The sequence below is a fragment of the Malus domestica genome, chromosome 11, assembly GCF_042453785.1.
Source record: "Malus domestica chromosome 11, GDT2T_hap1".
NCBI classification, from domain to species: domain Eukaryota; kingdom Viridiplantae; phylum Streptophyta; class Magnoliopsida; order Rosales; family Rosaceae; genus Malus; species Malus domestica.
Window position 1 is genome coordinate 19,486,354 of NC_091671.1, and position 12,847 is coordinate 19,499,200.

At 36.8% G+C, this 12,847-nt stretch overlaps 1 protein-coding gene across 1 annotated transcript; it reads left to right on the forward strand.

Moving 5' to 3' along the window:
* Positions 1-3,726: 3,726 nt before the first annotated feature.
* LOC139189472 (uncharacterized) lies at positions 3,727-7,726 on the forward strand. The gene is made up of 6 exons (XM_070808428.1): positions 3,727-3,949; positions 5,318-5,434; positions 5,677-6,044; positions 6,764-7,012; positions 7,187-7,259; positions 7,320-7,726. The coding sequence occupies exons 1-6, from the start codon at positions 3,727-3,729 to the stop codon at positions 7,724-7,726; spliced, it is 1,437 nt and encodes a 478-aa protein (XP_070664529.1).
* Positions 7,727-12,847: the final 5,121 nt, after the last annotated feature.

A 12,847-nucleotide genomic window follows, 5' to 3' on the forward strand; every position in this document is an offset into this window, starting at 1 on the left:
CTTCCCTTAAAGGCTTCCTGTGTTTAATAACTTTATGCAATATCTTTCAAACATTTCAATCTCATACTTATTTATTATTTTATTTCAATGTCATATATTTTTTTGAAAATCTGTTAAGTTACCGCTAAGTGATGGCATGACAACAATGAGTTCTATTTTTATATTGACGTGACTGTCGAGCTTGTGCCAAATGGCCAAATAAAAAATATTTTTTCTATCAATATTTTTAAAAAATTAAAATTTAGTTAGGATATTAAAATATTAAAATAATTAATTAAAGAAAAGTAAAAAAATAACTAGAACCATATTTTCCTCCCCCAAGGCGCAACCACCCCCCATCACTGCCACACCTTTATTTCATTTGAATCCACAAATTCCTTAAATCACAGGCATCACTGATGGCCAAGTCCCGATAGGCTCTTTAACCCTAAACCTTTTTTATAATAAAAAATTATTTTGTAATTTATTATCCACGCGGCCCAAATTTTGCAAAGACCGCGACGGCCGCGTAGGCATATAACGAAAAAATAACGAAAACTGTAACAAATATATAAAATTAAAATGAAATAATAAATCAATGTAAGGGATTTAAGTTTACAACCATTGTGCAGCCAAAAATAATCACAAGGCAACACGTGGATTTCTGGACAAGAGAGGACAAAAATACCCTTGAGGTACAACGAGATTCCTACACTAGAGCAGCGGGCAATCATCCTTCAACCAAATCAAAATTGCCTAAAAAAGTTAACAATTCAAAATTCATCTCATCAAATCCCTTTTATAAGGAAATTCCCAAAACCTATCTCATTCCATATATTTTTACCTCTTTTTCCCTCTTTTAGCTAATCAATTAAGCTATCATTACATAACCTCCCAAAAACATTCCTTTTATTATGTTAATTAGCCAATTAATCTATTTATTCCTAATCAATATAATAATTGCTAATTAAATCACCAAATAACACCCAAAATATACATAAAGGGTCGGCCACTCTCCAAAAAGGACCTGTGACAGCCCGTCCCGAAATATATTTTATCGATGGTGTGAATTGACTAATTTACCCTTGGACGTTGGTTGTGTTGTGTGTGGAGCTTAATATTTTGACCAATTACTTCCTTTCCAAAAGATTTAGACCCAATTGGAACTTAAGATCTTGTTTGTTTTTGTTTGGTGACAAATCTGGACCACACATACACACCAACCAATCCCGTTGACTCTCTCTCTTTCTCTCCCTCTCGATTTCCTTCCATTGTTCGTACAATACGTACGTTAACCTTGCATCTATCTTAATCACTCACGAATCGAGCTAACTGAGGATGTTTTTGAATTCCTTACAAGCTTAGGAGTAAATTCGTACCTTTTGTTTGAGGAAGGGACCTGTGGAAATCGAGATATCTAAACTCCGGCGAGGGGTGATTTTTCCTCGGACGTGGTCACGAAGGTTTTAAGTTGTTTTGAGACCTAAGAAAGTATTATTCTTACTTTTCTAGCACGTTGGATCAATTTTGGAGTGGTTTAGAACACTCGGGTTTATATAGTTACAGGGTTTGGCTGGTTTCCTCAAGTTTTTCCAGCGAGTTTTCATTGAATTTAGGTCCCCAAAGTGGTAAGAATGTGTTCTACTCGTTGTAAGCTTCATTTTGGTACAAATTTCATTGAATTTGGTTGAGAAATGGAAGAGATATGAAGTTTTAAATTTTTTTTCCAGTTGCCAGTGATAACAGCAACACCGGTGAAGACTCCAGTGAACCGAGGTTGAAGAATGAGAATATTCCGTCAACTTTGACCGAATATTCTAACGTCGTCAGGTAATTATAACTGTATATGCTGATTTTTAACAGAATATTCCCTAACGCCGTTAGGGAATCCATTTGGTGTGCCAAACACGTGCCTACGCGTGGGTCGTGCATCTGGCCGTGCCTTGGCCGGTGCGTGAAGGCGTATGGGTGCTCGGAAAATTTTGCTAAAAATATGGGGATGTTTTTTAGGTTAAGTAGGTCTCAGTGATATATTCAAATACCCCATTTGAGCTTTGTATGAGAAGTTATTACCTAATTTTGTGTATGTGCTTTAAATAATGTTTATATAGTTGTTTCGCATATAGGTGAGACCTATCCTGAGGACGAGCACAGTCAAGCAAGACTCGGGGGTTATGACCCTTCCACTTATCAGTGAATGGGCTTTTGGTTTTCAGTATATACTTATATATTTGGTATGTTTCCCAAAAAATACGTTTAAATGAAATTATGTTTTGAATTGCATGCCTATTGAATTATGCTTATAGTATGAATTAGTATAGTATGCATAAATGTGATTTGACGTTGTGGACGCTCAGGTAAGTACCAGGTAAGTTGTAGACTGTGTATATGTAAGTTGATGATGATGTGAGATGTGTTGAGAATTTATAAACCTGCACCCCGGTGTTAGTGCTCCTGCCCATGGCCAGGGCACAGGCCTTCACGTGATGTTCACCTCTCGCACCATACGCTCACCTTGGATCCAAGTTAGGTGCACAGTTATGTCGTACAAACCACTATAGGTGGTTCCGACTCATAGGTGACTAGCGATTATTCGCACAGTCTTCACGTGATCATAGCACTAGAGCGTATTTATTTATTTTCACCCAGTCTTGTCGTACAGACCACTTTAGGTGGTTCCGACTCATGTGCAAGCATACTTGTTGAGCTATAGATTCAGCCGTACAGGCCACTTTAGGTGGATCCGGCTGATATGTTATTTCACCTGAGTTACTTAATCTGTTATTTTGAGATATGTGGCATGGCATATTTATGAATATTTCTTTTCTGAGCATGGTTTTGAGTTATGTATATAGATTCTATTTTCTGGGAAATTATACAAGTTTTACGGAGATGGGTTAAAACTTTTGATAAATGAAATGGTTTTGAAAAACTTTGTTTTTGCCCACTTACACTTTCTGTTTTGCGCCCTTCCAGGTTCTAGTTAGGAGTGCTTGTCGATGGCTTACGAGGAATTCACGGCAGCTTTGACAGATTATCACCAATGTAGGATTATCTTTGGTGTTGTATAATTAGTATTCGTCTTGTTGGACTGCACTTAAGCTACTTATGCTCTGATTGTGAACTCACACTTAATGTCACATTTGCACCTTACCTTATCTAGTGCTCTAGTTGGTTTGGTTTTTATTCATTCGCATTTCTTATATCTTTATTGCTTCCGCACTGTGCACATGGCTACGTCACCCTCACATGATGGCCAAAATGCCTCGATCTAGGTCGGGGTGTGTCAGTTTGGTATTAGAGCCTAGGTTTGGCAGTCCTACAAATCTTTTGAATATTCTAATTATTTTGGTGTTTTCTGTTAGAATTATGTTGCCTCGTAGACAGTCACGTCCTTCAATTGAGCCTAGTGGAGACATGAGTCGTATCAGTTGTCACTAAAGGAAGTTGCCGATTGGGAAGTTTTTAAGTAGTTATTTCATAAGAGATTCATTCCTCCAGAGTATATAGATCGCAAGTAACAAGAGTTTACAAATTTGAAGCAGGGGAAGATGATGGCTAATGAGTACTACAAGAGGTTTATTGATTTATCTTGCTATCACCCGGAGATTGCTGCTAATCCGGTTGAGATGCTTCGTGCTTTAGATTGGGTACTAAAAGAAGTGGCATTCTATGGCGACCACAGCTTAATATGCTACTTACTAAGAGTTTTATGAAGTTCTATTGCGAATTGAAGATTCAGAGAATATGCCTAATGATAGTGAGGAGGAAGAAAATGATGGAAATCAGAAAAAAAATGATGAAGGTAAAGGTCAATTATCTTTGGGACCTCATAAGACTCAGTGCTTTAAGAGAGGTGGAACTAGTTCCAGTTCTTCTAGCAGATGTATGAGTTCCACTGGTCATATGAGTGGTGGTAGATTTTCTGGGGGTCCTCGTTTTCAGAGGCAGAGGGATTCTGGTGGCACAGGTGCACCCTTATGTTGTAGGTGCAATAATCACCACTTTGGAGAATGTAGGCGAGGCAATAGCGGATGCTATACTTGTGGTCAAATGGGGCATAGAGCTATACATTGTCCTCAGAATCAGTAGAGGCCTCAACAGCCTTCCTTACCACCATCAGTGCTGACCCAGCAAGTTTAAGGATTTAGTGGTTATGGTCAGATGGGTCAAGGAGGTACTTATCATTACCAAGGTGATGTAGCTCCTTATTCTGCAGGGCAGTATCAATACTCACAGGACCTGTATCAGCAGAGTGGGTATCCTTAGTATCTTGGAGGTAATATGCTATATCCGCCGTATTCAGTTGGTAGATCTCAGTGGTATCCTGGAAGATAGTCCCAGCACGTGGAGGTTGCTTCTAGTAGTGCGGAATCTTCAAGGTAGCCTGGTCAGCCGAGTTAGGGGTGAGGTGTGCAAGGACGAAGTAATCAAGCTAACAGAGGCCGATGAGGTCGACAGTAGACCCAGGGACTTATTCACCACATGACATTGCAGGATGCTCAAAATAATCCTGATTTTATCATGGGTACGTTGAATATTCTTGGTCATTTTGCTAGAGTATTAATTGATTATGGTGCTACGAATTCTGTTATTTCTCATACGTTTGCTCAGTTAACATAACCTCATCCTACACCTTTTGGGTATGATTTAGAATTTGCGATGCCTAAAGGGAAGAGATGTTAAGTTAGTTGTGTATATTCAAGATGTCCCATGTTAGTGGATGATGTAGTTATGCCAGCTAATCTTATCCGGTTAGACATTGTGGATTTTGATGTGATTTTGGGCACAGATTGGTTGCATTATAATCATGCCAATATAGATTGCTACGGAAAAACAGTTACTTTCCATCTTCCTGGATTGCCCGAGGTTATTTTTTTGGGCAAGTGTAGTGGGGTGAAGCGTGGTGTTATTTCTGCCATAAGAGCTAAGAAGTAGTTAGAGAAAGGTTGTCAGGGGTATTTGGCTCATGTAGTGTTGAATGATAATGTTCCTAGCAATGTGGAGAATGTTCGAGTGGTCAGGCATTTTCCTGATATGTTCCCTGATTATTTACTTGGATTGTCGCCAGACCGAGATGTGGAGTTCACTATTGATTTGTTTCCAAGTACAGATCCTATATCTTTAACTCTTTATCGAATAGCTCATGCAGAGTTGAGGAAATTAAAGATTCAATTGCAAGAATTAATAGATAAGGGTTTTATTCAGCCTAGTACTTCAACTTGGGGAGCTCTGGTGTTATTTCTAAGGAAAATAGACGGGACTTTGAGGCTATGTATTAATTATAGGCAATTGAATCAGGTAACGATTAAAAACTGTTATCCATTTCCGCGTATAGACGATTTATTTGATCAGCTTCGAGGTGTCTATGTGTTTTCTAAGATTGATTTGAGGTTTGGTTACTATCAATTGAAGATTAAAAGTGAAGATGTTCCTAAAACAGTGTTTAAGACTGGTATGGTCATTATGAGTTTCTTATGATGTCATTCGGGTTAACTAATGCACATGTAGCTTTTATGGATTTGATGAATCGAGTATTCTAGCAATATATAGACAGGTTTGTCATTGTTTTTATTGATGATATTCCAGTGTACTCTAAGTCTAAATCAGAGCATGTTCGACATCTTACCTTGGTGTTCAAGAATTTGAGGGAACATTAGTTGTATGCTAAGTTTAGCAAATGCCAATTTTGGCTAGATCAAGTGGCATTTCTGGGACATGTCATATATGCTCAAGGTATTCAAGTGGATTCTCAAAAAGTGGCAACTGTTGAAAATTGGGAGCAACCAGAAACCGTCACTGAGGTACGAAGTTTTTTTGATTTAGCAGGTTATTATCGACAGTTTGTTAAAGATTTTTCAGTTATTGCATTACCACTAACGAGGTTAACCAGGAAGGATGTTAAGTTTGAGTGGGATGATAATTGTGAGCAAAGTTTTCAGCAGTTGAAATATTGTCTCACTCATGCACCTGTTTTGGCGCTTCCTGATGATAGTGGTAATTTTGAGATCTATTGTGATGCTTCATTGAATGGCATAGGTTGTGTGTTGATGCAACATAGTAAGGTGATTGCTTATGCATCGCGACAGTTGAAGCCTCATGAGATGAATTATCCTACTCATGATCTTGAGTTAGCAGCTATCGTTTTTGCTTTGAAGATTTGGAGACATTATCTTTATGGCGAAAAATGTCAGATTTTTACGGATCATAAAAGTCTTCAGTATCTTTTTACTCAGAGAGATCTTAATTTTCGGCAACGAAGGTGGATTGAATTGCTCAGGGATTACGATTGCACGATTGAGTATCACCTGGTCGTGCAAATGTAGTGGCAGATGCACTTAGTAGGAAGCCTTAAGGGATAATTAATGCTTTGTACGTTTGTCATGTTCCTCTTCTAGCAGATTTGAGGTCCACTAGAGTGAAGTTAGGAGTGGAAGATCGAGAGGAAGCCTTACTAATTTTCAAGTCAGGCCAATATTAATTGATCAAGTGCTCGAAGTTCAGATGAATGATGAAGAAACCCAGGAATTAAGGCAAGGAATGATGGGAAAAGAAAGATCTTAGAATTCAGGAGATTGATGGCATGTTTATGAAAGAGAACAGAATGTACGTGCCAAATAATGTGGAATTAAAGAAATAAATTTTAGATGAAGCACACTATTCGGCTTATGCACTGCGTCATGGAGGTACTAAAATGTATCATACCATTCGACCATTTTATTATTGGCCAGGTATGAAAAGAGAAATTGTTAAGTATGTGAGTAGGTGTGCTATTTGTCAACAGGTCAAAGCTGAAAGGAAAAAGCCATTTGGATTGATACAGCCACTTCCCATTCCACAGTGGAAATGGGAAAACATTACCATGGATTTTGTGTACAAGCTTCCTCGTACACGAAATGGTTATGATGGAATTTGGGTGATAGTTGATCAGCTTACTAAATCAGCACATTTTATTCCAGTGAGGGAGAAATATCCTTTAAGCCGATTAGCTGAATTGTTCATATCGAAGATTGTGAAGTACCATGAGATTCCAGTTAGTATTATCTCGGATCGGGATCCTAGATTCACTTCTAAGTTCTAGGTGGCATTTCAAGAGGCTCTTGGTTCGAGATTACTTTATAGTACGGCATATCATCCTCAAACAGACAAACAATCTAAGAGGACTATTCAGAAACTTGAGGATATGCTAAGATCTTCTGTCTTACAGTTTGGTGATGCCAAGCATCAGCGGTTAGATTTGATGGAGTTTGCATATAATAATAGCTACCATTCGAGCATTGGTATGTCACCATTTGAGGCACTTTATGGCAAATCTTGTCATACACTTTTATGTTGGTTAGAGGTTGATAAAAGAGTTTTGGTGGGCCCTGAGATTGTAGATGAGACTACTCAAAATATTCAGGTAATCAAGTTTAACCTGAAACCGGCCCACGATCGGCAAAAAAGTTTAGCAGATAAGTATGCCAATGACCAAGTGTATAAAGTTGGTGATTGGGTGCTTTTGAAGCTATCATCGTTGAGAGGTGTGGTGCGGTTCGAGAAGAAAGGTAACCTAAGTCCTAGGTACATCGGACCGTACCTGATCACCGAGCGAGTCGGTGAAGTTGCTTACAGGCTTGAGTTGCCTCCAGAGTTGTTTAAAATGCACAATGTTTTTCATGTCTCTATGTTTCGTCATTATGTTTTTGATCCATCGCATGTGATACTTCCTCATGAAGGATATTTTGTGAAAAACATGTTCATTTAAGCAACATCTATGGCATGCAATTAACAATTTTAAAGGCGGAATCATGCTTGTATGCACTCAAAAACAAAACATTACCCATGAAATTCAAAGCCTAGTAGAAAGGTGAACCAAGACTCAACTTAAGAACAAAGTAAGTTGAGAAATCTTATACCTTTGTTGATTCCTCTTTGCATAAGCAAAGGCTAATCAACCAAGGAGAGGGCCTTCATTCCTTGCTTCTTAGATCCATGGATTTCTTAGATGAGGATGGTTGAAAGGATTCTCCAAGTTCCCAAAGTTGAGAACCTCTAATTTTCCACACCAAGGATGGACTTGAAGAAGAGATAAGTGACCTTGGAGGAGGAAAGATTGCTAGCTAATCTCCTCCAAGGGGGCCAGCCTCCTAGAGAGAAAAGGATAAACATGTTCTCTCCAATTTTCTCCAAAAGAAACCCTAAAAGAATTTTGGCTATAAAGTTCTTTATATAGTCCCTTCAATTAAGTGACCTAGAGAACAAAAGGCCTTTCTTTCAACATATGGTCGGCCATCTTATGGCTTTTGGGCTGTTTGGGCCCTCTTGAATCTTTATTCATTGAGTTATCATACAACTTAAGTTAATGGGCTTGACATTCGAAACTCATTGGGCCTTAAGGCCCAAAACTAACCCGAGGTATAAAATGAATTTATTCGTTTGATTAATCATCATATTAATTAATCATTGCCATAAATAATTAAACTATTTAATTATCCTTACGCATCTCCGTTGTTTCTTCAATCTCTACCTTACATGGTGTACGATCCATTAGGTTCCTTTTAGCGAGGCAGTGGGAGCTTAGAACTCTTTCAAATCGATTGTGAATTGAAACTTACTTTCAATTCTCCCTTTAGTGATTATACACGTTTAGGGCTTCCACGAACCATGAGTGACACCTAGCAGTGTGTCATGGTTACCCAAGCTAATAAGAAGAGGTGGATAACCTATTCAGTTTAAAATTACAATGCAATATGGTCTTTCTCTAATACAATACTTTTGACCACATTGTTTGGTTTGATAGTTTATTCATGTCTATTATCCAATGTGATTCTCTTACTTATATGATTACCTTGAATGTGATTTGGAATGATTTCCTAAATCTCATTCATACTCTGGCCAGAGATTCTTAATCATATCATAGAGTATTCTCCCTCAAACAGTTTGAAGGTTAGAGATCCCTTGTTGCGCATTCACTTGCCTCCATGGCTAAATGGCTTAACCCCAACTATGCTGTGGACACCCTCTGACGGAGTGACTTTGACATAGTCAAAGATCAAGGACCTAACCATAAGACAACTATGATGCCTCAGGTCAAATGACTACTTTGCATTATCCCAACCATGAGTTCTCATGTGACATGAGTATGAGAACTCCTTGTTGATCGTGTTCAGTGGACTCATTCTCTATTGAGCACCTATATGCTTGTCTTGATGTCAGTCACACCAATGACTCGAGACCAGTCACTCTCCCTAAGAGAAGACATAGCACGTACTGATCTTAACGGACTATCAATGCCCAATTGGTAATCCTATGATCAGGAACGTTTAGGATATGTATACGAAAGAAAATGGTCTCATGAATCTAACTTCTTTAGATCGCATTCTCCCAATTACATATGCCTTGGACTTATCGTTTAAGCGTATAACATTTATATGAGACAACTTCAAAATCTTTGCCCTTTAAATTAAACTATATTAGTTTAACATGTGAAATGTCCGTAAAGTATCATCATATGATTGATTTTAGGGCACATTTCCAACAATCTCCCACTTGCACTAGAGCCAATCAGCTTGGTCATCAATGATGATACCTCTTATGTAGTCATTTCAAAAATGGTTGAGTAGTAAGCCTAGACAATGGATATCTATATGTTATCCATAGAAGTAACCTTGAGAATAACAATGTCACCATTATACATGATTCTTAATCATGTGGTTTAGTCTCTCATTTGAGTTCGGATCATGATGAGACCTTGATTCCTTGGCTTAAGCTATCGCCCCATTAGTGTCGCAGTCTTGGTACACTAGAGACACTTTTTGGTTGGAACCGAATAGAGAGTTCATGAATGAACTTTCTCATCCAAACAACATTGTTGTAAGCTTCTATATGGCAATATATTTTGCATTCACAATGGAACACAATAAAGTCATTACTCTTAATGTTTCCATCCAAATATCTCTTTAGTCATAATAAAGAGATATCTGATTATCTTTTCATTCATAATGAAGAAACATCCAATGATGGATTAGATTCATAATCTAATACATTTACGCTTCCATTACGTTACTCTAATTCTTCCTCATTCTTTGAGGAATATATCCTTTAGTATTTCTTAAATACTTAAGGACTCACTTGACAGTTGCCATGGTTCTGATCCTAGGCTTGCACTGATATCATCTTGTACCATTCTAGGTACAACTCATATCAGTGTTTTTCATACAATATGAAATACGTAAATCACCTTTCTGCGTATACATAAAGGATTCTATTTATGCATTATGTTTCTTTAGGAGTCTAAAATGGTATGTTCCCTTTGAGAATAGCAACTTCCTAGTCTCACTAGAGTTGTCCTTCTGATTGAAGTTTATCATCATATGAGAAACTTCCTAGCATCTTTTGTCTATCATTAGGGCTTGATATAATCCAATTATATCATGAAATCTATCATTATAGATTTCCATCCCATGTTTATAGACTATGTCTCCCATATACATTCTATCGTTATAGAATGTTTAAAGTCATAACTTTAACGAAGAAGTATTCTTTTCATTTCCAGAATTAATATATCATATATGTATATATTCAAATTTAGGAACATGATCGACTCCCACTAATCTTTTGTAAACCTAGTAAACAAAAGATTCATTTACATCTTTATGAGAAATCAAACGATTTGAACTTTCTCTCATAAGACGCTTATAGCTCCCACTAGCTTGCTAAGATTCATAATGGATGGATCTCTACAACTTACATGTCTTGTGATTCATAGTTTTAGACATATATTATCAAGACTATCTTAATAATGGTTTCGGAAACCCATATTATGTCCAAACATTGAATTACCATTTAGTTGTAGCTAGCAATCTTTGAATTAATTGAAACCAAGACTATGTCAAAGATGGTTTCTTCCAAGTCAACCATTCTCTTTGACTGTAGTCACTTTAAGCTACCAATTAGCTATGAAGGTTTCATTATTTCGGGTCAAATGGTACTTTACCATTTCCTTGAGTATATGTCGTATATACACTCAATGTAGTCATAAGGATTTTCATTCTTATTTTTTTCGAATTAAGAGGTGTAACTCTATGACATAATCATAAAGTTCAAACCATTCAACTGAGACAGTTTATAAATCATTCTCGACTACCTTGGAGCTTGTGGTGTAGGAACTAGGTTGTTATATTTGTTGATTATCATCTTGTCTCTCAAAGAACCCATTCTTTAAGCTCTATCTCTCGTTCATTTGCGCTTAGGCAAATCATATTGTAGGATTACAATGAACTACCCAACAAAACAACATTTGTTAGTTGGTTTATAGAAGTGATATCCAAAGGTTAATTTAAGGATATCCACAAAACAACATTTGTTAGTTGGTTTATAGAAGTGATGCTTCTTTCCTTGATATCTTTCAAGGAAACTGTTCTAAAGTGTTACCTTTCCTTGGATCAAATTTAAGAAGGTAAATACTTTAGATGTCTTACTCATCAACTTACATTCTTGAATTCTTTGAAACCTTTTGCAAAGTATTCGGACTTGTGTTTATTCAAAATAAACGATAGTCCAACCGAGAGCAATCTTCGTGAATGTCATACAACATGAGTAGTATTATGTTGTGGACAAGTGCCACTAACATCTAAGTGAATTAATCTCAACAACTTTGTGATTCTTTCTTCCTTTCCAAAAGAATAAAGATTCAAACATTTTGCCTCTATACAATTTTAACAAGAAGACATTGGATCCGGATCTAACGATCCAAAACATCCATCTATGACCAACTCGTAATTTATGTTTTAGAGGTATCACAACTCAGTTGGGATTAGTCACTACCTTGCAACCCTTTGGGTTTTAAGCATCGTTATAATCTAAACAGTTAACACTACCATATCATCTCTACTATAGAGATAATCAATTAGATTATAATAATCTAATCATTCATTAATAAAGAACAATGTTTTGTCAAACAAAACATTTATCCATTTCGCATACAGAATTAGGTTCCTTTATTCAATTGGAATATAAAGACAATCTTTGTTTTTCCATTTTCTTTGGTAGTTCATATGAGGAAGTAAGTACTACCTGCTTTCGCAGAGATCTACATTTGATTCACGTTCCTAATGTGAAGTACTTTCTCTTCTCTCATTAATCTTCTACTTCTTATTAGCCACACTTTTACAACGATTGTAAAACATAGTTACTAATACGGAATCAAGCATTCAAGTAGAAGAACCAACTGTTTTCAACTATTCAAGAACAATTTACAACACCTTCAAAAGGTGTGTTCTTGACACTTGCAAGATATTTCTTGCAAATACCCCTTCCAATGTCCATACTTTCATAAAGAAAGTTTGTTCCCTTGGAGTTATTTCGCCTTCTTCATTTGACTTTTCCTTTACTACAATAGTCATGGTCCCTAAACTCCCATTATCTCTCTTGAAACTTATTTCAATTGTGTTATATACATCAAACAATTTGGAGAGCATGTGGTTATTGTTCACTATATAGTTTACAATAAACTTAGTGAACCATTTGGATAGGGACACAAAAGTGAAGTCCTTGCCTAGTTTTCGTCTCGTGAAGTGGTTTAACACTTCAACACTCAATGATTCAAAATCATCATAAGTCCATGTTGATGGACTATTTTTGTCAACCAACCATTATGTTCTAAACATAATTACAAACTTTCAAGAGTTGTTCAAGGCAACTCTCATTTCTTCATACAATAATTTGTAAGTGAAGAATCATGGCACATAAAGTGTCCATGCCCTTGTGCTTACTTTTCAAGTTCCTTGTTCATGTAACAAAGAAACGAGCACTAATGTTTGCGTTAACTAAGGGTTGTTCAAAGCAACTCTTACTTCTTGATACACCAATTTGTAATTGAAGAATT